Source organism: Colletotrichum navitas (genome assembly GCF_030913465.1).
Source record: "Colletotrichum navitas strain CBS 125086 chromosome Unknown LY79scaffold_63, whole genome shotgun sequence".
NCBI lineage: Eukaryota > Fungi > Ascomycota > Sordariomycetes > Glomerellales > Glomerellaceae > Colletotrichum > Colletotrichum navitas.
The window spans coordinates 36,051-63,599 of NW_026850609.1; the positions used below are offsets into that span (position 1 = coordinate 36,051).

The window sequence follows — 27,549 nt, forward strand, 5'->3', positions numbered from 1 at the left end:
ACACTATCGAGACCTTTCCGCCGTCGCATTAGCCCCCTGGGATTCAATAGCTTGCCAAATGGTTTCAGGTCGAACTTATCCGCCATTCAGTAAGCTAGCAATTAAAGCGTTGTTAAGAGCAACGACATACGCCTCCCTCTGACGCTCAAGCTTGAACCACGACAACGCCACGCCGACCGGGCTTCACGTCAGATGCTTGGCGTTGCCGAGCCAGCAGCAGTGCTGTTATAGTTTGCCGGGCCTGCTGTGACATTGGTGATGCCCTAGGACAGACGTAGAAGTGTCCGCATAGAAGTCACATGTGCGATTTCACATAACTTGAAATGGCCGTCATATGCAAGTACATTTGTTTTACCGCAGGGCTGCCGAAGGCGGTTGACATGCTTGGACAAATATTTAATAGGCACGCACACACATAGCACGTCCGAAACAGGCAGCTACACTGTCGGCCGCGAATAGCGTGGTGATCAGCTTGATTGCGTATATTGCTCGCCTCAGATCATTTAACGTCGTGGCACATCATGTTTCTCGTGACACACCCATTGTTCTCCAGGGAATGCTTTTGTGTAGCTCAGATTCGCGTGCTGGCACCGAGCTAGACGTCGATTGCCTTTCATCTATGGCATGCAGATCCCGTCCCTCACCAATGTACAGGAGTCGCCCATCACAGCTCATTGTGCTCCTGGGCGTCGGAGTCGGAGTCAGCAATAATGGTCTTGACGACTTCGGCAGCCTCGGCGACCTTGCCAGCGACCTTCTCGGCGACGCCCTCGGCAGCCTTGGAGGCCTTCTCCTTGATGACGATCTTCTCGGGCTTGGGGACGCCTTCAATACCAACGAGCTCGGTCTCAAAGACTGTTGCGAAAGAATGTCAGTAATGTTGCAGGCCACTCAAGAGAAGTGGAGGCTATACCAAGCGTCGAGCTAGCGGGGATAGGCCCCATGCCGCGGGACCCATATCCAAGCTCGGGGGGGATGGTCAAGGTTCTGCGAGGCGTCAGCAACGATTGGTCTCGGATGGTTCGATTGTCTCCTGGGTTACCTCTTCTCGCCAATGCACATATCCAACAGACCCTGCTCCCATCTAAAGCATTGTTAGCCACCGTGGCGCGTCCTTGTTTGTTTGTCGAGTGGATCGTGGACCAACTGACCCCTTGATGACCTGGCCGCTGCCAATCTTGAAGCTGAAGGGGGTTCCCCGGTCGTAGCCTAGGAAAAGAAAGTATCAGTAACCTCGCAGTTGATACGTGGGCGCAGTATCGTATCTTACTGGCGTCGAATTGCGATCCGTCGGCCTGCAGGGTGCCGCGGTAGTGCATGGTGAGCTTGTCGCCATTCATGGTCTTGCGGTCGCACTCGACCTCCTGGGTGACGTCGATCTTGAGGCCGGCAGCAGCAACAAAGCTGACAGTGCTGGAGGCCAGAAGGCCAAGGGAGAGAAGGAGGCCCTGCATTGTGTGTATTTTCGTGGCGTATGGCGAGGCGGGATGGTGGTGGTTGAAGGTGTGGACGATGGATTGAGGAAAGGGCAGATGGGCGGTCAATTGGTCGAATTGGAGACGAACAGCTGGCGGGCCGCCTCAATGGCACGGTTCTCCGATTGGTCAATGGGCTCCGACAGTGAGGTGGATACCCTTATCAGATATTCCGCGGGGACCAAGCTTGACTTATCGATAAGAGCACCCACACTATCGCCAATTACCCTCTACCTTGCTGCCTATTGGCATTTGGTGTGTTTCCTACTTGGTGACGTCAAACCAAGAAACATCCTGGTCCAGTCAGTCGTAACTTCCTTTTTCCTCACAATTCGGGTGGTGATAGTGGGGAACATCGCAGCAGCACGTGAGACAGCGTCGACAGCCTTGGATTTCTCCGTTTCGCTTCGTTATTTAGGCAGGATCTACAAGGACATCACAAGTGCATGGCAAGATTCCGAGTCGCTTGTCCGCCTCGTCTATCTTGGGCCAGTTTCTCAACGTACCATGTAGGCAGGGGGGATACTGCTGCTTCCGCCACGATTGTTTTCCATTCCAGAAGCCTCGCGACACTACCTATGACTAGCACAGGGCGGCGGTGCAAACCAGCAAGCAAATAGTCATTGCCGCTTAGGCAGAAAACACACTACCACGGCTACCCTCACCAAATACGAGCTGATGACGGACCGGCAGCCGCGAGTGAATACATTGTCGCCATTCGACAAGCTTGTGGTTTACAACCATCACTGGCGTTTGGTCAAGCTGCCGCCCACTGTTGCGTGCACCTGTCAGACTCGTCTGCCTGTCATCCAGCTTATCCACTACCGTACTGCAAAGTGAAGACAGAATGGGCACACCCACAAATGGAGCGGCAGAATGTTTACGCAAGGGTACCTTGCCTATCCGCCCACTGCATCAATATGACAGACGACGGATGATGCCATACCAGCTGCGCGAGGCCCGAACAATGCAAGCCAAACTCCTAGGTACACTAAGAAAGGCAGGCGACGCTGGCTGTCAGCTGCGGCTCGGTCATCCTTACAGCGGGTTTGTACTGCATTACGGATATACGTGTCGCATACCCTTCATCGTCCGGCCTCCAGTAGCCGATCAAGTCCGACAGCTCGCCCTGTTGGCTGCACGCAAGAGGCATGAACCCACCGTGCGGCGCTGTTGGCTGCAGAAATCCACCATCTCCTCTCGGATTTTCACTGCAGGCAATTTGGCCATCGTAGCCAGATCGCTGCAGCATGCATACCGGCCTATTTTGGAGTTCCGATCGAATGGACGGTGCATTGGACAGTTGGGCCCCCAGGGTAGGGTATCCCCAGCAAATTTCTCAAACATCAGGCTGGATCCGAACTCTCTGGCCTGTTGGGGGCCCGACTAGCTTCCAGAAACCACACAGACGACGGTTTTTCACTCCCGCGGCCGCTCCCGTGGTGGGAACACGGAGATGAGCAAGATGAGCGCAAAAAGAAAGAAACACAACCATGCCGACCCAAGCATCATCGGGCCATCAGTTGGGCAGCGATGATCTCGCTGAGCCAGGGGCTGTGTTGGGTTCTGTTTGGACGAACCGTAAAGGGAAAGGGAAGAGGAAAACTTTTTCGTTACCTACTGTCGTGCTCTCTGCCATTCCAGATTCGGCCGATGAATTAGAGTAGGACTAGGTCTGGGACGCACCATCACTCGTCGCCGGAGCCTTCCAAGATGCTGCTGCGCGGCGCTTACGGAGGCCAACCATGGGATGGGCACGTAATGCAGCCTTTCTGAGGCCCGCGACCACCGGCCAAGTGTGCGTTTTTCCACTTACACAGCAAATACATGACATCTCTCGCCCTCAAAGCTGAGCATGCTCCAAGACCAAAGACATGGCTGGACGCGTAACTGCTTCGTAATTGACAACAGGCTGGCGGGCACGCAAGTGCAGTGACAGTCGACGGCACGATGACAAACTGGAGGATAGCACTCGAGGCAAGTGCAAAAGAAAAGGGGGGCTCGGAAGTGTGCGCGCGAATGGGGCGAGACAAAGCGGCAGTCCAGCAATCATCGCCCTGTGGAATCCGCCCTACCTGGTGTCGTCCGGCCCAAGCCTGTCTCACCCAATCGACGAGAGAGTGTCGCCACCGCGGTATCAATTACCAAGGGATGACCTACACCAAAGGACTTTTAGCAGGACTTTTAGACGCAGGCGCGCAAGTCTCCGGAAGACCCGCCAGCCCACAACACCCCATAACCCCATTCGAGTTCCCACGAGCATGTGCAACATCACAACAACCGTCTTCCCTGCTTCCTTGGTAATGCCAGGACTTTATCAACCCAAACTAACCAGCCTGGTGCTACCCGTGCCCGACGGTCCCTGCATTCTGAAAAACCGAGAAACCCTGAAAGGACAAAGCTGCCCAATGGTCAGTCACACCGTCGTCGCCCTGCGACACACGCACACGCCCATACCATAACCCCCTCCACGGTGTACTCGACTCTCCCACTGTCAGCCCCAACGATCCAGGGCTGCCCCCCCCATCACACTGCCTCCTTACACCTCGCTCAAGTCCGCTTCCCGGAACCAAGTTCCAAGCTTGATTCTGGTTGAGTCACTCTCTCGCTGCCTCGCCGACACAGCCGGCGAGACTTTCCGCAAGGCCTTTTTCTATTTACTCCCAGTCCGGGTCCGGGACCAGGACCAGGTACCTTGCCTACCTAGGCAATCAACCCAATACGGGTCCTCTCCTCTCCCCTCCTCCGTACCTTGGGACCAGCATGCCCTGCCCATGGAAAGTATCAATAGCGCACGCGTTCAAGTACAAGTGTACATGATGGAGGCATCCCGTATCAAATGTGTGTTTGCGAACCACTTCTCGACTATATATGCAGTCCATGCCCTTTGCCTTTTCCCTTCTCCCGGAGTCTCTCTTCTCTAGCCATCGCCTTAACATACTATCAACCCAAAGCACGCCTTTCACCAGTCTACGCTACCCTACCCACATCACAAATCTATTGCCATCCGTTCAACGTTTGCTTGCCTTGAACCGAACCTTGACCAACACCAACTACCAAACACCAACCCACACATCAAGCAAAATGTCGTCCAGATACAGCAACGCCAAGCCGGTCGTCCACCAGGCCCCGGCGTCCATCAACAGCGGCTACTCAGCATCGTCTGGTTCGTACGGCTCTTCCAGAAGCTCATCCACTGTTCGCTCCGTGTCACCAAGCGATGAGGCCTACCTCCGTGTGTACGGCGCCGCCGACCATCAGTCAACGATGAGGCACACCAGCTCGGGCGTCACTGTCATCAACCGCCGTCAAACCGGCTACGAGGCCCACGCGCCGTCGCCAACGTACACGGGCAGCTACGCAAGGGCATGAAGCATCGATACTTCTCGTCACGACAACCCACCACCTTCCCTCTACAACGTAAATGCATCACTCGGCGTTTTTGTTTTTGTATTTTATTTTTACTGGGTTCGATATAGCGGATGGGACAAGCGGAACACCTGTACATCATACTGTATCATCATGATTGGATATCTACGGGGATGGGATACGGAAATATAACGGGGCCAAGGGACTATATGACGGGGATACTCGGCCACTCCTTCGGGACGAGTTCGTATGGGCTAGACAGCTACGGACTGTACCTAACGTGAAGGGCCCATGTGTCTTGGATAGATTGCCACGGATTTGGCGGTTTGGTTATGGGGGGACACTATAGATCTGGCGTACGAGCAGCCGCAGTGGGTTGGGTAGCATCCAGCAACAATTCCTGGAGATCCGACACTTTGTGTTATTAATGGAGTCGCTTTCTTTTGCTTATCCAGACCCATCTCAACTCATCTTTCGTTGCACCTAGCATTGACTTTTTGGTACCTGAAACGGGGCGGTGGTTTATGTGTGTGTGTGTGCCATTATGTCCCTTTGGGAGGGAACATGGAGTCGGGAAAATTAGAGGGCCAACCGGCCGCCGGGGCGTTTGGGGAGAAACCTCCTGCGCCGGACCCCTTTTTTCCCCCTTGAAGAGTCTCAATGCAGGCGAGAGAGATGGGAAGACATGAGAAACCTTGCTTTTCTGCTATGGTGTGTGCTACCACCACCACCACCTCGCACCCATCTGGAATGTCCACGGTGATTCGCCGCAACGCAATCGCCATGAGCGTGAGCTACCTAGGCACTTTAGCGTATTCCCCTGTATCTGCATTGATTTTTTTCCCTCGACATGTCGTCAGGTCGGGAGGGGGGGGGGGGGGGGGGGGGGGGGGGGGCTACAGTTGGGGCCTGCTCTGCCGTATGCATGCATGCAAGGGACGGGAGCGAATACTTGCAGGACAGAAGAGGAGACGGCGGCAGGCTGTGCACGCCCGTCCGCCGAACAGGGGACAAGAAGCACGACATAACACAATACATGGGGTGAGGTGAGGGGGGAGAAACAGGAATCTCAATCGTTCCATCCACCCGTCCTACGAACCGGTCGTCTTCTTCTCTGTCCTGGAGACCTACGATGGCCACAATGCTAGTGAAAGGGAGGGGGGAGGACGGGGGGGGCAGGAGCGATGTGGGAAACTTCAACGAGGGAACGCACCGAGAGAACTCAATAATGAAGCGGACCGTCTTTGCCTGGGTCCGGGAGAGCAGCCAGGCGGCCAGGCGGCCAAGGCAGCCGGAGGGCCGGGGGGTTCCCCGAGAGTTTTCAGATCCACACGGGTACATGGTATTGGTGGCCAAGGGACTTGAGGACGTTGCGGGAGGTAGTTACTAATGACGGAGGAAAGAGTTCACATGTCTGTCACCATAGTCTGCGAGGAAGGTGGCCCAGTTTTCCAAGAATAGAAAAATGCGACGCTTTCACAGAAACCAGTATTAAGTGCATAGCATATAGGGGGGGAGGGGGGGGTCGGACCCCTTCCAAGATGCCATCTCGTGTTGATGAATGTTTCATCGCGATAAGGCTGAATAGAAACAAGGTCATGGCATGTCTTCTTTTTTTTTTCTTTTTTTTTTTCTTGCTATTCTCGGAAGCAGGCCGGTGGTGCTATAGTAGCCAAGTAGTAGGAAAATAAGGAAACAGCTTTGCGTGGCCCAACCCTCGACTATCAGCTTATCTTTTTCCCCCTCGTTTCTTTTCCTGTTTTCTGTCATCGTGGGTGCCGTGGGAAATACCCCGCCACCGATACATCAGCATCAGAGCATCGAACCACTATACTGAAAACAGCAATTCAATATAAGCGCACAATGGTTTCCACTTTCGGTCATTGACACTATCACTTTGACAAGACACCGCACACGAACCCACATGCCCGTTACCCATACCCGTTACCCGTGGGCCATCTAAGCACCACCCTCGCGCTTGGCGTACTCGTCCTCGATGGCCTCAGCGTACATGTCCTCGGGGCTGCGCGGATCCTCCTTGAGCACGCCCTCCTTGATGAGTTCCTCGGGCGCGGGTCGGTGGGAGATCTTGTCGTTGAGCGAGTCGGCGCGCATGTGCTTCTCGAGCTCCTTCTGGTGGGCGATCAAGCTGGGCGCTGCGTTAGACGCGGGCAGGATGTTCTCTGCAAGGCGAGACGAGTTAGCTTTCATGGTCCCGTCCGCATCCACTCGAGTTCAAGGCGGAGGGGAAAGGAAAACAGGGATGCGGGAGATGCAAATGCGATGCGGTGCGGCGATACAAGCGGGTCCAGAGGTGGAGCTGCCTATCCCGTGCCCCGTTGCTCCGGGTGTTAATCAGCGGGTGAGGCGAACGGGGTGTGGGGGGCACGCGGAGACCGGAGCGAGGTGCGCGGTTGGAGAAGAAGTGGAGCGAATGCTACTCGTTGTCGTATTGGAGAGAGACGGGGCAGTATGAAACAAGGAAGCGGGAGGGGGAATGTGGAATACATCGTAGGAGGTGGCGATGATGTGAATGGTGATAGATACAGATTCGCGGCGTAATGGTAGGCAGAATGGGGGGTGAAGGGTTTAGTTACATACTCTCGACCAGCTCGGCGCGGTTGGGACGGTGTTGGAGGTGGTTCTCGAGCGAGTTCTTGCGCTCGCCGGGCGGGTGGGAAATGGGCGTCTCGTCGATCGAAGGCTGCGAAGTGTTGTTGTCGGCCATGGTTAGGGGATGGAGAGCGATTGAAGTGGGAGTGGATGTCGTCGCTGTTGGAGTGGAATCGGCTCGTATCTGCGATTGATTGGGGCCGGTTCACTGCGTCGGGAGATTGGTCTCGCCTTGTTTTTCTTGGTAGTATGAATCAAACGAGATTTGAACAAGTGTCGCCTTGGAATCTGGGTATCAGCAGTGTGTATGTAGGTAAGATGCACGATGGGGAGATGTGACGGATGAGTGGACGGAAGGAAGGGCGGTGGGTGGTGAACGGGCGGCGACGGGTGGTGTTATGTACTCTTTCTCTCTCTCTCTCTCTGTTTTTCTCTTCACGTCCAGAGCAGGGCAGTCAAGATGTAGGTAGGTGCACTACGGTATCAACTGCATGAGGGTTGGTATGGCAATGGAACAAGAGCAAGGTCGAGCAGCAAGTGGCCCGGTGAGGTGAGGTGAGGTGATTTGACTGAGAGCTTGCTTGGTTGCTTGGTTGCTTGGGGAGGCTGCAGGGTCGAAGCTGTTTGGCAGGGCACAGGCAGGTTTTACCCCGCAACTGGCCCGTGACCCCTCTAGGCACGTACCGCACCTGCTGCACTTTCCCTCTGACGGCGCCACATTGCATCACCAACGCCTTACATAAGACAGATACGTGCTCGGTACTCCACGAAAACGCCCACTTGTGCCTGAGGATCAAATCCCGAGCACCATGCAGATAGAGAGATGACTTGGATCTTTCCCATTTGCTGCCATTCGTGCCATTCTCCGCTTCTGTTGTTGTCGCTCCGAAGCTTTTCACACACTCTCCATCCTCCATCGCTCTGGTGACGGTGCTACAGTTCTTTCGCTGGTCGGTTTCCGTCGCTCACATGCAACATAAACAATGCCATTCATTCATCGCCCACTGGACCGGCGTCACATTGCTCGAAAACGGATGACAATAAGACAGCCGCCACAACTCTGGGCCCCCCCATACCCCTGCTGGCGTCAATGACGGATGACGTCTAGCGCACGGGGCGCGCCATGGTCCCCTGCCCGTCATCCGAGCTTGCTTGGAGCTTGCTGTGATCGAGAGACCCTGAAGGACATCCTGAAAAAGGACAGCCTCGTTGATGAAATCACAAGACCCAAGTGGTTTGCTTTGACGCGTCCGCTTGTCGTCACGTCAGCGAGCCTGCTCCCAGCCCCCTATCCAGGACGCGGCCATTCAAACCTCAGCCCCCGTGTTGGTCGCCGCATCCAAGGGGCAAAATCACCTCAAATGACCTTCCCGCCGCCTAGCCCCGTGCTTGGCCCTGAGGTACCGACCAGCGGCAGCGGCCGAGTCTTTGGCTTTGGAACTGATGGTTTGGCGCCCGGTATTGCATTGTGTCTCGTTGCAGCAGCAAAAGACGTCAAGACGCGAATGGAAGGCTGTGCAGCTTGCTATCACTGACGAGCCGGGGCCAGCTGCGACCGCTGCGGTGCGTGTGCTGCAACAGTGTACAGCCTACAGGCAGTCTGATATTGACGTGGGTTGGTGTCGTGGCGTCTGAGCTCATCTCACCAATGAGAACATTAGCATAGCACCATTGCTTTGTGAGACAGTTCTTTCCCCTCTTCGTATTCACGCATCCAGCCTGATCTCTCGCCTTCTCCCTTTCTATCTTCCCACAACTGTTGCTACTCTGCTTTGGTTCACTTGGCCTTCGATATGCGACTACTAAATGCCAATACTCTCCAGCTCCGAGAGTTCTACGACCAAGACGTCCCTGCCTATGCAATCCTATCTCATACATGGGAGGACGAGGAGCTCACCCTACAAGACCTGACCAATCCTGCCAGTGCAACCAAGGAAGGCTTTTCCAAGGTCCGGGCACGTTGCGCCCAGGCCGTAAGAGACGGGTACGAATGGGTATGGGTCGACACATGCTGTATTGATAAAACTTCGAGCGCGGAGCTCTCCGAGGCTATCAACCACATGTTCCGCTGGTACCAGCAATCTTCGGTATGCTACGCCTATCTGGGTGATGTGCCACTTCAAAGGCCCGGCGATCTCGATGCGGACCGATTCACCATTTCAAAGTGGTTCACTCGAGGCTAGACTCTTCAAGAACTCATCGCTCCTGGTCAGGTTGAGTTTTACGACCAGGATTGGAACGGTGTCGGAACCAGACTGTCGCTGATCGAATTGATTCATCAAGCCACTGGTACAAGGCGCAGCATACTTTCTGGCCAAAGTTTCTTGGCCCTTACAAGCGTTGCCGAGCGCATGTCCTGGGCTTCGACGAGTAAAACCCCGAGGCTGGAGGACATGGCGTACTGTCTTTTGGGCATTTTCGATATCCAAATGCCGCTTTTATATGGAGAAGGCTCGCGGGCTTTCAACAGACTCCAACAGGAGATTCTCCGGACAACCGAGGATTCGAGCATCCTTTTGTGGGCATCCGTGTCGACCTCCCTAGAACCAGGTGTGCTTGCGCCCTCACCTGCTGAGTTTCGCGACGTAGCGATATTGGATGTCCACGGTGATAAGCTCGGGGCTCCAAATCATAACTGGGGAGTTGTCAGGCCGCTGACCGAGACGAACCTGTGTCAACGTGAACCTCCAGCCATCACAAGCGGTGGCCTTCGTGCCTACATGCTAGGCTATGAATATGTCCGATCAGGTATCTCGCGCATTACCGATTTGTACGCATGTGCGCGGTGTGAGGGCGGCCGCCTAGACGGGTATTCATGCATCCAACTTCAGCTGCCCTATTCATCGTTTGGCATCCAAAGATTCAATAACAGCATACCTTGGATAAAGCGTGGAATCAGTCATGTATATTTTGTGCCGTGGACCGACAGAGAAGGGTTTGGAGACACTTCCCTCATATACATGTCTGTCGCGCACCGACGGATAGAGATCGAAGCGCATTTTCCCAGACACTATCCCAGCATATACCACATCAACCTAGGGGCTGATTTCAGAATTTGTCTGGATAATAACTGCCCATTATCCCTCTATCTACGTTCAACTTCAGACTCAATTTCTCGGACCCTGGGGGCGATTGACGAATATTCTATCAGGCGGCCCGAAGAGGGCTTCATTTATGTTCGGCTCTTCGCCGACCATGACTCTATTTTCAACCGTCCAAAGTACTCTGTCACCGTCCATCTTCGCAATCGTCCGGGATATGACGGAATGGAATGCTGTATAAGTCCGCTTATACATACTAGTTCACATAGCAGTTCGCCAAGTGGCGACATGCCGCGGCATGGATGGAGCGATCGATGTGCCGAGGTCCTTCCGGACCGAAAGAATGTTCTTTTGGCGAAACTGAAGCCAACCAAGGAAATCAAAATACTGCAACTTTCAGTTCAGTCATGGCATGGGTGGTAAGGAAGGATGCTGCCATTGCACCTTAACAAAGACGTTCTATGGATATGGAAACCTATAGACCCCTGATCCGTGGATCTTGGGATGCTTTCCAAGCCGCATCTCAGGCGATTCTGCGAAGATGATTTCAGTATCGAGTTCGTCGTGTTTGGCCTTCCCTAGTGAGCTCGTATTCAACGTCATCCCAAGGGCTATCTCACGTCCCCCCCAATCAACAAGTAACAGCAACCTATTCAACCCTTCTTCCTGGCACTGCTACCCTCCGCGCTAGCGCTTTGACCTGCGGCGGTAGCGACAGTGGATGATAGACGCCGACGCTTGACAGACGGCGAGTCTTGCCCGCCGTCGCGGCGCTGAGTCCCCGAGCCTCCCTGGACGCGTGCGCTCTCCGTCTCCGCTGCTCGACCGCGCTTTTTGGAACGAGCCGCCGCAGCCGTCGGGCCTTTCCCGGTTCTTTTGGTGGGAAGGGGCGACCCAAGGGCATCAGCAATGTCAAAGATGTCGGCAGGGGCGGTTGTGCCGTTGGCCAGACCGGCGCGAGGCGGCTGGGGAATGGTTCCCTGATCGGTGCGAGGCGTGAAGTCCTAGGTCACGCGAGCTGGCAGACGTGGCGTCCAAGATGAGATGGAGGCCTCTTGGTACTTCTAAAGGCGCGTCAGAGCTCGTCTCTACATATGGTGGCAGAAGCTGAGGGGTGAGGTGTGCCTACCGTGGGAGCGTTGAAGTAGAGAAAGTAGTCCATCTGCGTCTTTAGATCGGCTCCCTTCTCAAGCGGCACCTTACCAGGTGTCTCCTGCGCCGCCCGTTGGCGCAGGGCAATGTCTTTATTATCTGGCGACTCCGTAATTACGCGAGACACCAGGCCTTCGGTCAAGCGGCCCGCCGTGCCGGGGCTGAAGCCGACGCGGTAGGTCTGGCGGCCCTGGCCGGTCGATCGCTTCTCTCGCAGCATGTTTCGCAGTTGCATGTCTCTGGGACCCAGAGGCGTCTTCGGCTCCAGGAACCGTGGACCCATGGCGACGCAGACGGCCTCGCGGGCCAGAGCCTCCATCGTCGTTCCCTTAGCGCCGCCCAACGCGCTGCTGATGATGGGCCCGGTGATCATTTCGTCTGCAGAGCCAGCCTGGGCCAAGCCCGGGCGGCAGTCCGGGGGGGGCCGCTCCTCGCAGCTGCGCATGATGCGGCCGGGTCTGTATCTGGATCCGGGGTCCTGGCAGGGGATACTTGTGACGGGGCGGTAGGCGTTTTCCTTCGATGCCACTGCCGCGGGGGCCTTCGAGGGAGGCTGCGGGCCAGCGGCCTTCTCGGAGCACGAATGGTGGGCGAGCGATGTGTTTTTCAGCGAGGCGATGGGCTTCAGGGGTCTGGCGAAGGAGGCCAGGGAGTGTCGCGAGAGGGGGGTCGGTGTGTCCGGCATCGGCTGGCTTCTCAGGGTCTCGATGATGGCGAACTCGGCGTCTGTGAAGGGCGAGGCGGGTTGCTGGCTACGAGGCAGGCCGTAAGGCGATGGAGAACCGCGCGTTGTGGCGCTGTTCGTCGGTATAGCCGGACGAGAACTATAAGCCGGTCGAGACCAGTCGGTGAAGGTGCGAGGAGCTGCAGAATCTGCCGAGCGGCCTGCGGCAGCGTTGACTGGAGGGATCTGTGAGAGCGGTTTTGAGTGTTTTGCCAGCATTCATGGGAGCCGGCGACTTACTTCCGTGTTGACCGAGGACGCGTCGCGTCCGTCTCGAAAACCCAAAGGGGTGGCAGGCTGTCCCGGCTTGTCCATCTCGAAAATCTTCTACGCCGAAACGGAGGAATATTACTCGAGACGGTGCGGGTTTCTTGATGGTCTCGCCCCGATTGGGCTCGAAGTCTGAAGCCCTGGGTAGGAAAGGCTGAAAGTAATGAAGAAAAGGAGAAAAAGAAGTTGCTTTGAGAAGCGGTGAGAGGCAGTAGCCCGGCTCAAGTGGTTTCTCGCCCGGCCGAACTTTCACAAATATGCCAATAGCCAGCGACGAGAACGGATTTTATTATGGGCTAGCAACGCCTTTGTGGCGAAAGAGAACTTCACGGCTTTGAGAGAATACGCGTCGTGTCCATGAAAATAAAGATGACAACGTATTTGTCTTCTACCCTGAACAGCTTCAAACGAACCATCTCTCTTCATTTCAAAACCTTGATTCCATTTTTACTCTTATGCTTATAATGGTCTTATTACACTGAATTTAAGCATCGTTATAAACCAGCCATTATATCTGATACGACTGGCACTCTACGCAATGCTCTTTCATTCTCTCAGGGGACCTAAGTCAGAATAATGTACACATAGAACCAGCATCTTTACATCATAGCTGATAACATGACAGTAAACTGATCCGCCCTGAGAGCAAATTCTTATTGCACGTTCGATGCTGATATGATAGCTGACTTCTCGCAAGGAGTCTAGAGACTACTGAGCTGTTTGATAACCTGGGCCCGCTGAACAACCACCAGGCGAAAGATAGTATTTTCAAAAAACATGTTGAGCCAGTTCACTCGGAAATGACGTGCGTAATGTTTCTCAGCTCTAAAGCTAGCTAAATTGTGCGAGGACAACGGATTTCTAAAATCAACTGACCGAAAGCACCAAACACAACTCGGGCTTCTGGCCAAACGCTACTCATAGACCCGAACACTCAAACTTCAGAAGATTCCCGTCGACAATCTTCTTTTCCATGCTTACCAATGTCGGCATGTCCCACATACAGCTTATCCACCTTCCGCCGAGCCAGTCCCTCTTCTTGCTGGTGAGATATGTGATTGAATGCGCAGCGAGCTCTGGGGTATCCCTCATCCGAACTGTATCAATTTCAGCATACGAGTCACGCTGAACACAAGCTGAGTTGTCTCGAAACTTACATTGTAGGCTCTCAGGGAGTTTGGAGGAGAGCTCGGTGGGAACTCCACCGGGGTGTATGGAGAACGCGAGGACTCCCTGACAACAGTGAGCATTCGCTTCTTCAGAACGGTTTGAAAGGGGTCATGGTTCGGAACTGACCTGATCAGCGTACTCATCTTGGACGAACTCAGTGAACCGTATCAACGCGAATTTGGAAACATGGTAGGCTCCCCCGCCTGGACCCATGAAGTGTGCCGCTACTGATGACATGTTGACGATGGTCTTGTCTCCTCCCTTCAGCATCAGGGGCAGGAACGCCTTGGTGACGCGGTAAGTGCCCCAGTAGTTGACGTCCCACGTCTTCATGTAGTCGTCGTCGTCGGCCTCGAGCAGCGGCTTGAAAGGCGTCATGTAGCCGGCGTTGTTGATGAGAATATCCAAGCGTCCCCATTCGGTCGCCAGCCTTTCCGCCACGGCCTTCACGCTGGGCGTGCTGCTCACGTCCATCTCGAGCGCGAGGACGGTCGGCTCGGGTCGTCCGGCGTTCTTGGCCGCTTCGAGCACGGCGCTGGCGGTCGAAGAGACATCCGAACGGGCGACCACGGCGATCATGGACGCGCCGGCCTCGGCGTAGCCGATGGCGATCGCCTTGCCCAGGCCTTTGCTCGCCCCCGTGATGAGGACGGCTTTGCCCGTGCAATTGGAGACGGTGACGGGGTTGATTTCGGGGTACGCGTCATGATGAACGAGGTCCCCGGTGAAGGCATCAACTAGGTATCTTCCGAGTTAGTATACCGAAAGTATCATTTCCGCCGGAGCTTAGGGGCTGGGTGTACCCTTGCGAGGCGGGCCCGCGGAGGGCTGCTGAGGTTCGGGGGTCATGAGTGGAGTGATCTTCAGTTGAACTGGGTGTTCGTGTTTGATGTCGGCAGCGAAACGCGGGCTTCGGTAGGTAACTGTGAAGTTCGCCCAGCTTGGCGACCGGAAACGGTCGCCATCTTTCAACGGGCGCTAGCATTGGTCGTCGGACTTCCCCACGGGCGGCGGACGATACGCTCGGTCTGCTCATTTGTTGCAAGCTGTACTCTGTACATGAGATTTACTTGAGAGACTGGGTGAAGGAAAGACAACATCAAGATACCTGAGAAACTTTCTTGCAACTATCACCGAAATGCAACCAGTACTGGCGCCTGTACCGATAAGACCCCTTGATTCTGGACTTCGTTGACAGCCTTGCGACTTCCTGTGGCTGGCCAGTTTTTATCAGCAAACAAGACTTTACGGATGGTTTATGATGTCTAAAAGTATCGTTGCCTCTTCTACTAAGGTGAGTATCATCAAAACCCGAAGCTTTGAGCTACGTCTGATGCATGATTCTATCAACCGGTGGAAGCCAGTTGACAGTCGTTCATGGTACCAAGCGCTTGGACGGCTTGCCAAAACTACGGGTCCGAAAAGACGGAGCGCTAGCGGAGTATCCTCTGAAATTTAACACCATAATTCGATAACGCAGTATTCATGCCATTCGTCCGAGGTGGAGGATTCGAGGGTAAGTAATAATCGGCTATTGATCTCCACTCTCCAGGAGAAATACCCATGGAATGACTTTCGCCAGCTGCTGATAAACCTTCATTCTTAAGATTGGATGAAAACATAGCGCAGAGGCTACTAGCATAGGTCTCGAAGAGGTCTCATCGTAGACTTCGGGAATGACGTGGTACCATGAACGGCCGTCACACCAAACGCTATGTCTGTCTTGCTAAAGCTGTAAGCCGCACAAGGTGCATGAGCCAAGAAGAACTGGCGCTAACCACATACGAAATCATTTGGCTGCATTTGTACTACCATTCGTGATGTCTCATTCTTTATCTCCTGTGTCGAAAGACATACAGTTTTCTGCGCAAATAAATAAATAAAAATGCGCTTAGTCCAGGGACGAAGGATCGAAGTCCTCCTTCATATCAGGGACCCAGCCCTTGGGCCGTTCCGTACCACGGATCGCCAATCCATAGCCAAGCTTCTCCACCTTGCGCACCGACTGCCGCATGACCTCCATCTTGCCCCTGAAGTCCTTTGTCGGGATCTCTGGGAGGATCTCGAAGCAGCTGCTTAGCTCGTGGATGTCCGCCAGGATGTTACGGCCCTCGACGCCGGCCAGCTGGCCAGTCTGGGCGGTGGTGACGGTGGCAAAACGCATCATCTCGCCAAAGAGGTCGAACAGGCCGTACATGTAGTCGTTCTCGGTAATGGGGACATTGGCCGGTACAGCGGCGGCAGTCTCTTCCGGGGTGATGAGGGTCTGGGTTCGGAGGTAGTGGACGAACGACAGGGCTTCGACAAGCTCCTCTAGGCAACGCAGGGAGTAGGCGTAGCGATAGCGGTTGATGCCCTGGATATCACCCTCAATCGCGGTTAGGTGGTTCTTGATCTCTTCCATACGTGTAGCAATTTCCTTGTTTGCGAAGTTGGGGAGGTCGCCCAGCTTGTTGACTCTGCCAAGACGTCAGCGGATGACACCAGGAGCGACTTATGAAGTCCATCAGAGGGGTGAAGATTACCTTTGACAGGTGAAGATGCTAATTCATATCAGTCAAGCCCAATCTAATTTCATGAGGCGCCATCTCACATCTTCTTGCTTAGAGCAGTCACGTCTCGTGACGCCTTGATGATGCGCTCCCTCCGGTCATGGTGCTGGTCGAGCTCATTTCGGAAGTTCATAAACATGGGGGTGAACTGCGACTCGGGCACCGCCGGCTTCTGCTTGGGCTCATGAGTCCGCGTGTTTCCGTCGCGATCTCTCTTAGACATCTTGAGTTTGGTACAGCAGGCCGAATTGGATGAGATGAGTGACGTCGAGCGAGTGAGATCCTCGTTGAATTCAATGGGTGATGTTGGTGCGGTGCCGTGCGGTGCCGTGCAGGGTCAGAATTGAATTTAGTGGGGGTCGGCACAGCGAATGGAGTACCCGGGGTGTGGGTCCAGCACAGTTAAACTCCCCAGAAATCCAGCCCAGGGGCTTGCCAGTTCTGCCCACGTCACCCAAATTTCCCATCATGGCGACATGGGCATTCGAGGTCTCAATCTTCCAATTGTCATCGCGCAAAGGCAATCTTGTGTTTCTTGGAGAATTCAATGGCCCTACCTATCAACTGATTCAATCAGGGATACGTCAACTTGGATGACATTCTGAGCTCCAGCAAAAGTCAGCTTTTCACTTGAATATGGCCGGTCTCGATGCCCTCTTCCGGCCCGTGCCGCTCTTTTCGACAGCCACGGTTCTCCGCGTGGTGATGCTCTACTATGGCCTTTGGCAGGATGCCTACTCAGCCGTTAAGTACACGGATATCGACTATCTGGTATTCACCGATGCGGCTCGCTTCACCGCCCAAGGGCGCTCGCCCTATGACCGCGAGACCTACCGATATACGCCTCTTCTGGCGTGGATGCTCGTCCCCACGGCCTCGCAGGCTTGCTTCGCTTTCGGAAAGTTTGTCTTCGCTGCTGCCGACCTGCTGGCCGGGTACTACATCGTGCGCATCTTGGAGAGACGAGGCGCGGAGCAGGCGAAGGCTCTCAAGTTCGCCAGCATCTGGCTGTTGAACCCCATGGTCGCGACCATCAGCACGCGTGGAAGCTCGGAAGGTCTACTTGGCGTGACGGTCATGGCCCTTCTTTGGGCTGTCCTTGATGGGCGAACAACGTTGGCTGGTCTTCTTCTTGGGTTCGGAGTTCACTTCAAGATCTACCCCTTCATCTACGCGCCGGCTATCGTATGGTGGATGGACGAGGATGCACTTGGGCGAAAGGAAACCAATGCCCATGGCAAGACCCTGGGAGAAACAATCGCCAAGTTCCTGAACCCTGAAAGGATCAAGCTGGCCGTAGTCAGTCTTGCAACCTTCATGGGCCTCAATATCGCCATGTACTCAATGTAAGTGAAAGCACCCGCCATCTTGAGCCGAGCTGACTATCATACAGCTATGGGACACCGTTTCTGGTGCACACATATTTCCATCACGTCACAAGGATTGATCATAGGCACAACTTCAGTCCGTACAACATCCTCTTGTATCTGACCTCTGCATTTCCGTCGACGTCAGCCATCCGCACAGAATCAGTCGCATTTCTGCCCCAGATCCTTCTGTCGACGATCCTGATCCCGTTTATTCTGGCCAAAAAGGACCTCGCGACCTCCATGATGGCCCAAACCTTCGCCTTTGTAACCTTTAACAAGGTCTGCACCAGCCAGGTAAGGATGCATAATTCGCGACTACTGGCAGACGATTCCTGACAGCAAAGCAGTACTTCCTCTGGTACATGGTCTTCTTACCCATCTATCTTCCTAACTCATCGTTCCTGAAGAACCCGAAGCTGGGAGTTACGGCACTGGCTCTGTGGATTGTGTCTCAGGCGGCTTGGCTGCATCAGGGGTTTCAACTCGAGTTCCTGGGCGTCAGCACTTTCTTCCCAGGCCTGTTCGCGGCATCGGTGGGATTCTTCCTCGTCAACTGCTGGATTCTAGGTGTCATAGTAAACGACGGCGGTAAGAGAACATCGACACATACGAAGAGAAGATAAAGCAGTAGATAAGCTAGCATTAGGACGGCATTACATAGCAGAGATGAACTCTTAGGCTGTTCGAGCTGAGCTCGCTAATGTTGAGTGTTGATGTCTTTATTTTACCTATCGTCGCGATAAAAGTGGGAATTGGAAAGGACAACGTCAAATTGTAGCACCAATAGATTGGGCTCGAGGTATTACAAGAACCCATGTCCTTCGGTCCATTTCTCACAAGTTTCTTGACTTGGAAAAACGTCTGCTGCCTGGAAGTGGACACGTGACCCGGCGTCACTTTCCCGCGATTCCTGGGACGCGTACGACGCCATTTATCTTTTAGCTTCCCCCCGCAACCTCAATCCAGTCGCGACCCACGACATCTTGCACCACGCCGGCAAGCCCGTTGCGCAGAGATCCGCGAACCTTTCAATTCGCAATGTGGCTCCTGGAGACCGACGGCAATGTATTGCAGGGTAATGCTCTTTGAAACACTCCCACCATCTGTCGAACGCGACACAAGGCTAACGTGATTTAATCCAGGCCGGCGACTCTGGCTTCGGCCTGGCAAACGATACCTCTTCGGCCGCACCGCGTCCGAACGTATGCGCGCCTTATCCACGACGATTACCGAACCATATCGCTGACAGACGCAGCTGGACAACTTGCGATCTCCCACAAGACCATCTCGCGCAAGCATCTGACGATTGAGGTCGGCGCAGTGCCGGATGGCGACAGTGTATGCTTCGCGCGCCAGAAGAAAGGCATTCAATTGCTGATGGGCAGCGCAGGAAAATCTATCGAGCCGATCGAAAGTCACCATCGAAGACTTGGGCACCAAGACCGGGACAACTGTGGACGGGCACAAATACAAGGGCGAAAAGCATGTCATCACCGAAGCTGCGGTCGAGATCAAGATGGGCGGCTGCCCTGACATGTTCCGGTACGCAGGCATGCCGTGGTCGGCTCTGAGGGACTTGGCTGACAACATGCTAGGTTGTTGTGGCACCCTGTAGTGCTGACTTTTAGCTTTTCAAGCCGAGAACTGCAAGCTGATCCCTTCTCACGACTGCGTGGTGAACTCGAGCAGCTCGACGTCAAGCTGGCAGCAGACTACAGTATCCAACACACTACGCACGTGGTCACCAAAAAGCGCAATACCTCCAAGGGGCTACAGGCTCTCATTAATGGAAAGTATATCGTTACCGATTCATTCATCGATGCAGTTGTTGCAGCGGCAATGCACCCTGCAAATGGGGATGGCATAGCTGCATCTGCGCTGGAAAATGACTTTGATGGTAGCTGGCCGGATCCACTGAAACATCTGCCTCCCCGCGGCGGCGAGCCTGTGGAACGGCCACCATCCGCCTACGCACCAAATGAGAGCCGCCAGGAGATCTTTGAGGGCTACACCTTCATCTTCTACGATAAGGGGCAGTTCAATACTTTGTTAGCGCCAATCACCAACGGCAAAGGGAAGGCGCTGTACACCAACGTGGACCCAAACACAACAACGGTTGATGATTTTATTCTATACGTGAAAACGGAAGCAGGTGAGAAGGGCCTCGGCTCCTTTGAGGATGGTAGCGAAGGGAGAGGGGTGGTTGTGGTCCGATTTGTTCCCAACAAAGGCGACGCAGTAGGCTGGTACGCCGATTTCTTTACTCAAGTCTCCCTTCGCTTGGACCATAGACCTATCGAGCAAAACGAGTTCCTCGAGGCTATCCTCATAAATGACGCCAGCATCTTGCGTCGGCCGCTGGAAATCGATCCTACCCAAGTGCCTTCAGGTACAGCGCCCCAACAACAGGCGAATACGGAATCCAGTTCGATGGACGTTGATCAGCCGGTGATTTCGCAACAAAGCCAAGAGACATCCTCGGTTTCTAAAACGGCTGTTGCCAGGAGCAGAGCACGGAGGGCAGCAACGCGGCGGTTTGCGGGATTCGACGCCGACGATGACGAAGGGGAGACATTAACCCCCCCGGTGACCGAGAGTGTTTCAGCCAATGCTTCGGTCAACAACGATCCCGATGAAGGGCTGTTTGTATCCCAAGAAGTGCATCCTCCCAATGAGACTCCGGATCCACTGCAAGAGGCGACAAATGGACGATCCCAGAGGAAGCGCCCTGTGGCCCAAGACGACAGTATTGAGGATATCATCCCGACTGCCGCGGCAGTGAAGCGACGACGGATTGCCGCTGGTGAGGAAGCAGTTCCCCGTCCAAAGTCGCCCGAAGCTCCGAAAGCCTCTGAACCCAAGACGGTACCCAAAACAAGGAAGGTCAAGAAAGAGATTGACGTCCTCGACGTGGCTCGACAACAGCGTGAGGAGATGGAGGCTCGCGCCAAGGCAGAAAAGGAAGATCTTGCCCATCTACCCGACGACGTCGACCTGAGCGAAATCCGTCGGCTGCACATCGTCGAGGAGATGCCTATCCGCCAACCAATGTCAAATAGTAGTCACGATCAAGATGCCGAGAACGGCAGATGGGACCCACGGTGGAACGGACGGAAGAACTTCAAGCGCTTCAAGCCACGCGGCGAACTTACGGGCCGCCCTCCGCAGAAGGTTATCGTACCCTTGACACAGGTCAAGACGAAGGAGTTCGGCATCGGAGACGATTACTGGCTCGAAGACAGCCAGGGCAAGAAGAAAGGTAACGAGAGCCAGAAGAGCGGGACGAACCAGACCGAATCCGCCGCGCCGCCGGCTTCTCAGCCCGCGTCGCGCCCACAGCGCATCGTCCTCAGCGATGACAGTGAGGATGACCAAGCGATGCCCGACACCGAGCCCGAGGTTGAGCCTGAGCCCGAGCCAGAACCGACGCCGGCTTCGCGGACGAGGAGCACCCGCGCGGCGACGACACAGTCGCAAAATACCAGCCAGAGCCAATCGCAGAGACAGACGCGGGGCAAGAGGGCGGCGCCCGCACCCGCCAAGGAACCCCCGGCGAAGAAGCCTCGGCCAACGCGGAAGGCCATCGAAATCGCCGATAGTGACGACAGCGACGACGAGCTCAAGTTCAAGTTTGGTCGAAGGCGTTGAGAGGGGGAGGGGGCCGGTATCAAAGACTATGGTTACGATGATGTATGATTTGCATCCTCTTGTGAGCGTTGCTTCTAATTATTGGGGGGTATCTCTCTATCCGTATTTCCGCATGCAGGCGGCGCAGCCTGTCGAATTAAAAAAAAGTCTTTTGCTTCCCACAGCATGTGTATGTATGTACCTCTCCGGCCCATTTAATTATGTGACTTGAATCAACCATGCCAGAAAACCGAAAAGGACCAAAAAGGGAGCCTCCCTTTCAGTCCATCTCGTCCATCGCACTCGGCCTGGAACCCTCGCCCTCCTCAACTAAGAGCCCGACAAGGCAGGCGGAAAGCATAGTCTCGTAGTTGACCCATGGGTGTATCTCGCCAAACAGCTTGGTGCCGTCTCGTCCGGCGCCCCGGAGCAGCTCGGGTACGCCGGCAGGGTGGTAGGGCAGGTAGGGGGTTATATTGTAAACGCGGCCGCCCAGCGCCATCCAGGCGTCCTTGCCCTTGCGGCCGTTCATGATCTTGAGCTGGGAGGGTGTGACCTTGAGGTAGGGGGTGTCGGGGGGCAGGTTCCGCAGGTCGGCGTTGGGGCCGGAGATGCGCGCCCAGTCGAGCGGCGAGTGGCCCGGGGTGAGGATAACCTTACGGGAGGGCTTGGGGGCTTTGGCGGAGTGAGAGGGCGGTGGGGCGAGGGAGGCGCCGAGGGAGGAGCCAGAGGAGGGGCCGCGGTTGGGGGCGGGACCGCGGGCGCGCTGGGGCGAGTTGGCGGCGGGGAAGGCAGCGAGGCGCGGGGGGGCCGGGACAGCGCGGGGGCCAGCGGTGGCGGATGGAGGAGGCGGCGGCGGCATCATGTTGATGTTGGACGAGGGCGCGGGCGGAGGGGGCATGCTCCCTCTGCCGGGGGCTGCGGCGGTCGCGGAAGGGGACAGGGCCGTCGAAGGGGTGTGGGATGACGGGGCTTCGAGGGTGAAGGAGGGGACCGGCGCCGCGGGGGCGGAGGGTCTCGCTTTCGGCGTCGTTTGTTCTTCGGGCTCGGGCTCGGAGAGGGAGACGGCGGGAGGGGGCATCGCGGCGCGGTCTTGGGCGGCGACGGGGCCTTGGGGGGAGTTGAGCGTCAGCGGGGCGTCGCGCGGCTGATGTTCCTCCTTCGTCGCGGGCCTGACTGCGCGCCCGTCCGGCTTCGTTGCCTTTTCACCTCCGGGTACAGGGGACCCGGAACCATGCGAGGGTGGTAGGGCGGGCGGGAGCTTGAGGTGGCGCCACGTCAGGAGGAAAGGCGGCATGAAGGGGTGTATCCATGGCGGGGGCGCAACGATAACCCAGACGACGGAGGCGAGGATGAGGGAGACGCCGACGTAGCCCATGGTAGGCGGGTGTCAGTGGATCCGTTGAAGTGGAGGGGTTTTTGTCCGTTGAAGCCGAATCTGGGGAAGGTAGCAGCTGGAAGATGGCGACGATGTCGAGGTCGTTTGTGCCCGTTGGCGTCGGCGTTTTGGGATGGCGGTTGCAGTTGCGCCTAGCAGGGCAAGATGGAATTCTTTGTCAGCAAGCGGGCTGCTGAGCGACAGGGGTGCACGGGGTTCACTGGCGGGGTTCGAGGACGTGCGGAATGATGCGCTAAGGAGAGAGAGAGGCCTCGAGGAAGGAGAGGGGGCAAAAGGAGGGAAGGAGTAGGTACGTACCTTCGCGCTAGTCGTCTGCGCCGGGCAACCAGCCAGCGCCTCGGGACACACGGGAAGGGTGTAGGCAGGTACGCGTGGAAAAGTCAACCAGTGTGATCCCAGTAACCAAAAACAAAAATAAAGGCAGACGAGGGAAAACGTATACATAGTATAAAAAAAAAGGGCATGAAATGTCACTAACGGCCCGCCGGGGACGTTTCGAGCCACTCACACACACCCGACTGCTCACTGCACCTTGTGTATGAGTGAGGCGCGCCAGGATTGGGTGCTGAGGCGGGGTGGGGGTTCTTGTGCGCGGGTTGTTCTACAATTCCGCAGACTCGCAACGCATGAATAAACAATGCCGCTGGAGATGAGGGACGGGGAGACGCTGCACGATCATGACGGCGAGCATAGTGTAGGGACCAACACCCTTTTGCGCGTCATTTTGCATGTCGTTCTGCATGCCTGTACGGAGTACTTGTGGCTCCGGCGGGCATCGTCGTCTTATCTGTCCCTTTTCTTCTTCTCCGTAGTGGTCGAATGTCATTCCTCGACTTCCGCCTTTTTTCCCACCATTCCTTCCTCCTTCACCAAGAGTGCATCCTTTTTACAAGCTCTTGAACGCGTTTCGTTGTCATTTTGTCTCGTGCAGACCACCCGACGGCGCCCGTCTCACTCGCCAACCAGCGTCCTGTTGATCGGCCCTCTGTATGTTTCAATCGGAAGCCAATGTCTGATGTCGAGGGGGTCGAAGTCATTTGAGAGACATCGGCAACGAGACAATTCGCAACAGAGACGACGACAACGACGCCGCCGCCGCCAGAGACACGAAGCCATTGCCGCGTGCAGTATCTGTACCCTGCTGTACTGGAGTATAGACACCACACAAACACACACACACACACACACACACACACACACACACAAACCCGCCCGTGCCCGACGTACTTCACCGAGCCAACTCTCACCGCCGCATATACTCTCTGTGCGGATCAACTACATCTAGCGACATTCGACAACCCGTATCGTGCCTCGAACCGGAATTGCAGGCTTTCCGGCAGCCCTGGAAGATCCCAGAGAGAGACCCCCAATCCCCACACACTGCACGCCTGTCAAAACTTGGAAATTGGGCGTTGCACGCGAAGGGCGGGTTTTATTTCCAGAAGTTCCAGGGGGACGTTGCGCATACCACCCAAAGGGGGTGGCTACTTACTTACCTAGGTAGGTACCTACCTGCCTTACCGAGGGAGGTGCCAAGGTACCCCCTACGTACCCGGGGTTCATCCGATGTGGTTTCTCCCAACGGGCCATGTTTAAGCGCACAAGTACCCGTCCTCGCACCACCACCTCGGAATTGCAGCACTCCCCAGGGAAGGTACTTTCTCGTTCCCTTTTTTCCCACTCGGCCTCTTAGCACCTGCAGGTGGCCACCCAAAAATGCGCTCGCTCGTCTCCGTTGGAGGCGGCGGCGGTATCAACAATGGCGACGACAGAAACACGCCCTCCAGATGCAGCAACACTCGTTCGACTGTATCGCGTGTCTCGAATTGTTCCTCTTCCGCTTCTTCATCAAGACATGATCTAACGTCAAAGCCACCACCGCCATCATCACATACCATCGTCTCTTCTTCTTCTTCTTCTTCTTCTTCTTCCACCACCACCACCCGCCCCCAGCAGAACAAGCTGAACCACCAAAAACCGCTGCTCCAAAAACACCAGCCCGACTCGTCCCGACCGACGAGGAACATCAGGCCATCCATCTCACCCACCATCCGCAAGAACCCCGCCGCGTCTGCTCATCAGAGGCAATCAATATCGCGAGCTCCAGCCCCTCCGTCTTCCTCTTCCTCTTCACCAGTTACCCTCGCCGTCGCCGTCGCCGCCCACCGCAGACCCGCGGCGGCCCAGCCTCGAACCACAAATAACCCCACCTCGACTAATAACAGCACCGCTGATCTCCCTCTTCCTCACCCTGCGCCCACTGTAACCACCACCACCACCACCACTGGCCCACCAACCACAACCGCGCCCAGACGCATCACAGCTGCTGCCACTGCATCCACTGCCGTCAAAACAACAACCGCCTCCACCACCACCACAACCACCTCCTCCAACTCCAACCCAAACATAACAACAACATCGTCACCTTCACCTCCCGCCAACCCAACGTCAACACCAACTCTGACCCCGCCAGCACCACGACCTCCATCTGCCTCCTCGAGACGACAGCAGCCCGCACTGTCTTCCAGCTTGCGCACTCCCCTTCACAGCCGAGACCAAAATGTCCTGAACCCCTCTCGCCCTACCAACGCCGCGCGAGCGAAGCCGTCGCCCACTCCGTCTCCCACATCCTCAGCCTTCGCTTCCGCTTCCTCCACTCCCACGATGCCTCCCTACGAGAAAGGGGGCAGCACAACCACCCGCCAGCCTGCCATGCCTTCCCTAAGCGCAAAGACAATGGGCCGACCTCCCCTGACTCCTAAAGTCGCTGCCAAACCCTCTCCTCCCGTCGTCACCCCCATGGGTCGTCGCCGCAACGATAACACCAATAGTAATAACAACCACCCACTCCCCCACACAACCGCTGGAGGCGCCAGGGACGATCTGACGAGCCCGGCGCCCTTCCTGGCCGCAACAAGCGTCACGCCTCGATCGGGCGGTCGTCAGAGCCGTGGCAACAGTGCAAACACAACCCCAAACGGCACTCCGAACCCGGACAGAAATGAGTGGGACCGCCAGCCGATACTCGAGCCCCCGAGGCGCCAGGTCGTCACCTTCAGCCCTCCCTCTAACGTCGGCAGCCGGAACGATGCACCGGAATCCAAGTTCTTCTATGCCAGCGAGGCAAAGCCATCCCAGCCTGCTCCCCAGCCTGCTCCCAAGCTCGCTCCTCAAACACGGTCCGTAGCACCGGCCCAGCGAGGTTCGACCTTTATGTATGCCAATGGCAGCGCAGTCGAGGAGAATAGGCCGACCTCCCCCGGCATCGGACTCACACCGGTGCTGGCACCGTCGCTCGCACCATCCCTCTCCCCGTCTCTTGCACCGGCCCCAGAACCACCATCGAGCAAGTTCTTTTACGCAAATGGAGCACCCAACCTGCAGCCCGGGTTCCGTCCTTCATCCGCGGCTTCAGGCACCGGATCAGTCGCTTCGGGATCGAGCAGGCTGCACAGGACCTCGGCGGGCTCGGCTGGTGGCTTTCAGATGGCACCACGGCCTCTCTCGCCCAACAAACCGGCGCAGCCTCCAACGTCTGCGCCGCTCCTTAAGAGCAGCAGCATGCCTCCTCATACTATTGGCCGAGCTCAGATGACCAGCCCGCCGCCTCTCGCCCCATCGTCGCATAAGCGCAGGACAAGCACCGAAACGGTTTCGCAAGTGGCAAGCTACGTCGGATCCGAGGCTCCAGCTACCGACGCCATGATCATGTCCAAATTCATGGCCTCACAAACGTCAACTCCCTCCGAGATGCCTTCCCCGACAGCATCGAGCTTTTTCCCTCAGCAGCCCATCACCATTGCATCGATACTTCAGGCGGCAGACGACCTGGAGGAGGAGGAAGAAGACGACGACGACGATGATGACGACGACTCGGCCGACGAGTCCAAGGACCTGGACGTCCCCAACAGCCCGAGCAGGTCATCGCATGGCGATCCTCTCAACGACATGGTCCTCAATGCGAGAAGAGAACGCAAGGTGCAGGACTTGGAGATTAGAAATGGCTCTCTAGAGGCTATCAACAGGTCATTGGAGAGGCAGCTACGAAAGCAAACTGCAGAATTGAGGAGATACAAGAGATTATCGCGATCTGGACGCCTGTCAGTCCCCACCTCCGCACCATCTAGCCGCGTAACTTCGGATACCCAGCCCGGGGGTCTCGACATCGATGGACTGGACCTGTCGGACCTCAGCGAGGAGGAGGCCGGGGATGGCCCGGAAGACATGGACGATTCCATGTTTGAGTCATCTGAACTATCCGAGACGGACTCGGCATCTGCTGCCAGTCCCAAGCAAGATACTGACCGGGACGTACGCCGCCGGACCCGGGACGAGAAACGCCTGCAGCTGGATCTTTCAAAGCACAGGGAGTTGCTTGTCGACAGCCAAAAGATCAATCAGAGCATCAAGAGGTGCTTGAACTGGACCGAGGAGCTCATCAAGGAGGGAAAGAAGGCTCTCGAGTACAACGTGCGCCCCAGTGACGTGCAGCTGCCCCCGCGGGTGCTCCGCCCGGCGTACCTGGAAGAGAACGAGGAAGGCGAGCGGGGACAAAAGAACGAGTTCTCAGTCTCATTACCAAGCAGCCCATCGGAGTCCACGAGGAGCCTTTCGCCGCATTGGAGCAAGGAGCCGCAGGACCGCGATAGCGGAATCGAGTTGCCTGCAGACGGCTGATAACGGCTCGCAGAAGCATACCATTACGACATGATCATTTCAGCAGACCGGATCTCTCCCGTCGCAGCCCGGAGTTGCGGCGGCATCGCACAACATCACCACTCAGGGAA

At 56.0% G+C, this 27,549-nt stretch overlaps 12 protein-coding genes across 12 annotated transcripts; 5 read left to right on the top strand and 7 right to left on the bottom strand.

Moving 5' to 3' along the window:
• Positions 1-322: 322 nt before the first annotated feature.
• Positions 323-1,599, bottom strand: LY79DRAFT_563517 (FKBP-type peptidyl-prolyl cis-trans isomerase). The gene is made up of 5 exons (XM_060558564.1): positions 1,271-1,599; positions 1,152-1,209; positions 1,043-1,084; positions 914-987; positions 323-855 (listed from the first exon to the last, which is right to left on the bottom strand). Exons 1-5 carry the CDS (start codon positions 1,452-1,454, stop codon positions 665-667), a joined length of 549 nt encoding a protein of 182 aa, XP_060410763.1. The 5' UTR covers positions 1,455-1,599; the 3' UTR covers positions 323-664.
• A 2,756-nt stretch (positions 1,600-4,355) lies between these two features.
• On the top strand, positions 4,356-4,847 carry LY79DRAFT_522145 (uncharacterized protein; the record flags this gene model as incomplete). The annotated part of the gene is made up of 1 exon (XM_060555425.1): positions 4,356-4,847. One exon carries the CDS (start codon positions 4,356-4,358, stop codon positions 4,845-4,847), a length of 492 nt encoding a protein of 163 aa, XP_060410764.1.
• A 508-nt stretch (positions 4,848-5,355) lies between these two features.
• LY79DRAFT_563522 (uncharacterized protein) lies at positions 5,356-6,300 on the bottom strand. Its single transcript, XM_060558565.1, has 2 exons — positions 5,745-6,300; positions 5,356-5,642 (listed from the first exon to the last, which is right to left on the bottom strand). The coding sequence occupies exons 1-2, from the start codon at positions 6,183-6,185 to the stop codon at positions 5,502-5,504; spliced, it is 582 nt and encodes a 193-aa protein (XP_060410765.1). The 5' UTR covers positions 6,186-6,300; the 3' UTR covers positions 5,356-5,501.
• A 130-nt stretch (positions 6,301-6,430) lies between these two features.
• LY79DRAFT_563526 (uncharacterized protein) lies at positions 6,431-8,052 on the bottom strand. Its single transcript, XM_060558566.1, has 2 exons — positions 7,446-8,052; positions 6,431-7,027 (listed from the first exon to the last, which is right to left on the bottom strand). The coding sequence occupies exons 1-2, from the start codon at positions 7,570-7,572 to the stop codon at positions 6,804-6,806; spliced, it is 351 nt and encodes a 116-aa protein (XP_060410766.1). The 5' UTR covers positions 7,573-8,052; the 3' UTR covers positions 6,431-6,803.
• A 1,198-nt stretch (positions 8,053-9,250) lies between these two features.
• Positions 9,251-11,080, top strand: LY79DRAFT_592698 (heterokaryon incompatibility protein-domain-containing protein; the record flags this gene model as incomplete). The annotated part of the gene is made up of 3 exons (XM_060561461.1): positions 9,251-9,568; positions 9,641-10,064; positions 11,040-11,080. 3 exons carry the CDS (start codon positions 9,251-9,253, stop codon positions 11,078-11,080), a joined length of 783 nt encoding a protein of 260 aa, XP_060410767.1.
• Positions 11,081-11,573: 493 nt separating this feature from the next.
• Positions 11,574-12,593, bottom strand: LY79DRAFT_592699 (uncharacterized protein; the record flags this gene model as incomplete). Its single annotated transcript, XM_060561462.1, has 2 exons — positions 11,574-12,447; positions 12,493-12,593. The coding sequence occupies 2 exons, from the start codon at positions 12,591-12,593 to the stop codon at positions 11,574-11,576; spliced, it is 975 nt and encodes a 324-aa protein (XP_060410768.1).
• A 677-nt stretch (positions 12,594-13,270) lies between these two features.
• LY79DRAFT_336001 (short-chain dehydrogenase) lies at positions 13,271-14,765 on the bottom strand. The gene is made up of 4 exons (XM_060552532.1): positions 14,618-14,765; positions 13,941-14,551; positions 13,802-13,877; positions 13,271-13,741 (listed from the first exon to the last, which is right to left on the bottom strand). Exons 1-4 carry the CDS (start codon positions 14,661-14,663, stop codon positions 13,563-13,565), a joined length of 912 nt encoding a protein of 303 aa, XP_060410769.1. The 5' UTR covers positions 14,664-14,765; the 3' UTR covers positions 13,271-13,562.
• Positions 14,766-15,603: 838 nt separating this feature from the next.
• Positions 15,604-16,693, bottom strand: LY79DRAFT_563539 (translin family protein). The gene is made up of 3 exons (XM_060558567.1): positions 16,408-16,693; positions 16,340-16,357; positions 15,604-16,273 (listed from the first exon to the last, which is right to left on the bottom strand). The coding sequence occupies exons 1-3, from the start codon at positions 16,587-16,589 to the stop codon at positions 15,706-15,708; spliced, it is 768 nt and encodes a 255-aa protein (XP_060410770.1). The 5' UTR covers positions 16,590-16,693; the 3' UTR covers positions 15,604-15,705.
• Positions 16,694-16,819: 126 nt separating this feature from the next.
• On the top strand, positions 16,820-18,535 carry LY79DRAFT_563543 (mannosyltransferase). The gene is made up of 3 exons (XM_060558568.1): positions 16,820-17,712; positions 17,760-18,030; positions 18,084-18,535. The coding sequence occupies exons 1-3, from the start codon at positions 17,003-17,005 to the stop codon at positions 18,357-18,359; spliced, it is 1,257 nt and encodes a 418-aa protein (XP_060410771.1). The 5' UTR covers positions 16,820-17,002; the 3' UTR covers positions 18,360-18,535.
• Positions 18,536-18,691: 156 nt separating this feature from the next.
• LY79DRAFT_336169 (FHA domain-containing protein) lies at positions 18,692-21,514 on the top strand. Its single transcript, XM_060552534.1, has 5 exons — positions 18,692-18,811; positions 18,879-18,938; positions 18,992-19,074; positions 19,127-19,278; positions 19,332-21,514. The coding sequence occupies exons 1-5, from the start codon at positions 18,775-18,777 to the stop codon at positions 21,382-21,384; spliced, it is 2,385 nt and encodes a 794-aa protein (XP_060410772.1). The 5' UTR covers positions 18,692-18,774; the 3' UTR covers positions 21,385-21,514.
• A 129-nt stretch (positions 21,515-21,643) lies between these two features.
• On the bottom strand, positions 21,644-22,117 carry LY79DRAFT_492778 (cytochrome b5-like heme/steroid binding domain-containing protein; the record flags this gene model as incomplete). The annotated part of the gene is made up of 1 exon (XM_060553327.1): positions 21,644-22,117. A coding segment is annotated over one exon (474 nt), but the record flags the coding sequence as incomplete, so codon positions are not given.
• Positions 22,118-25,426: 3,309 nt separating this feature from the next.
• On the top strand, positions 25,427-27,439 carry LY79DRAFT_592705 (uncharacterized protein; the record flags this gene model as incomplete). Its single annotated transcript, XM_060561463.1, is given in 3 exon segments — positions 25,427-25,592; positions 25,632-25,977; positions 25,993-27,439. The coding sequence occupies 3 exon segments, from the start codon at positions 25,427-25,429 to the stop codon at positions 27,437-27,439; spliced, it is 1,959 nt and encodes a 652-aa protein (XP_060410774.1).
• Positions 27,440-27,549: the final 110 nt, after the last annotated feature.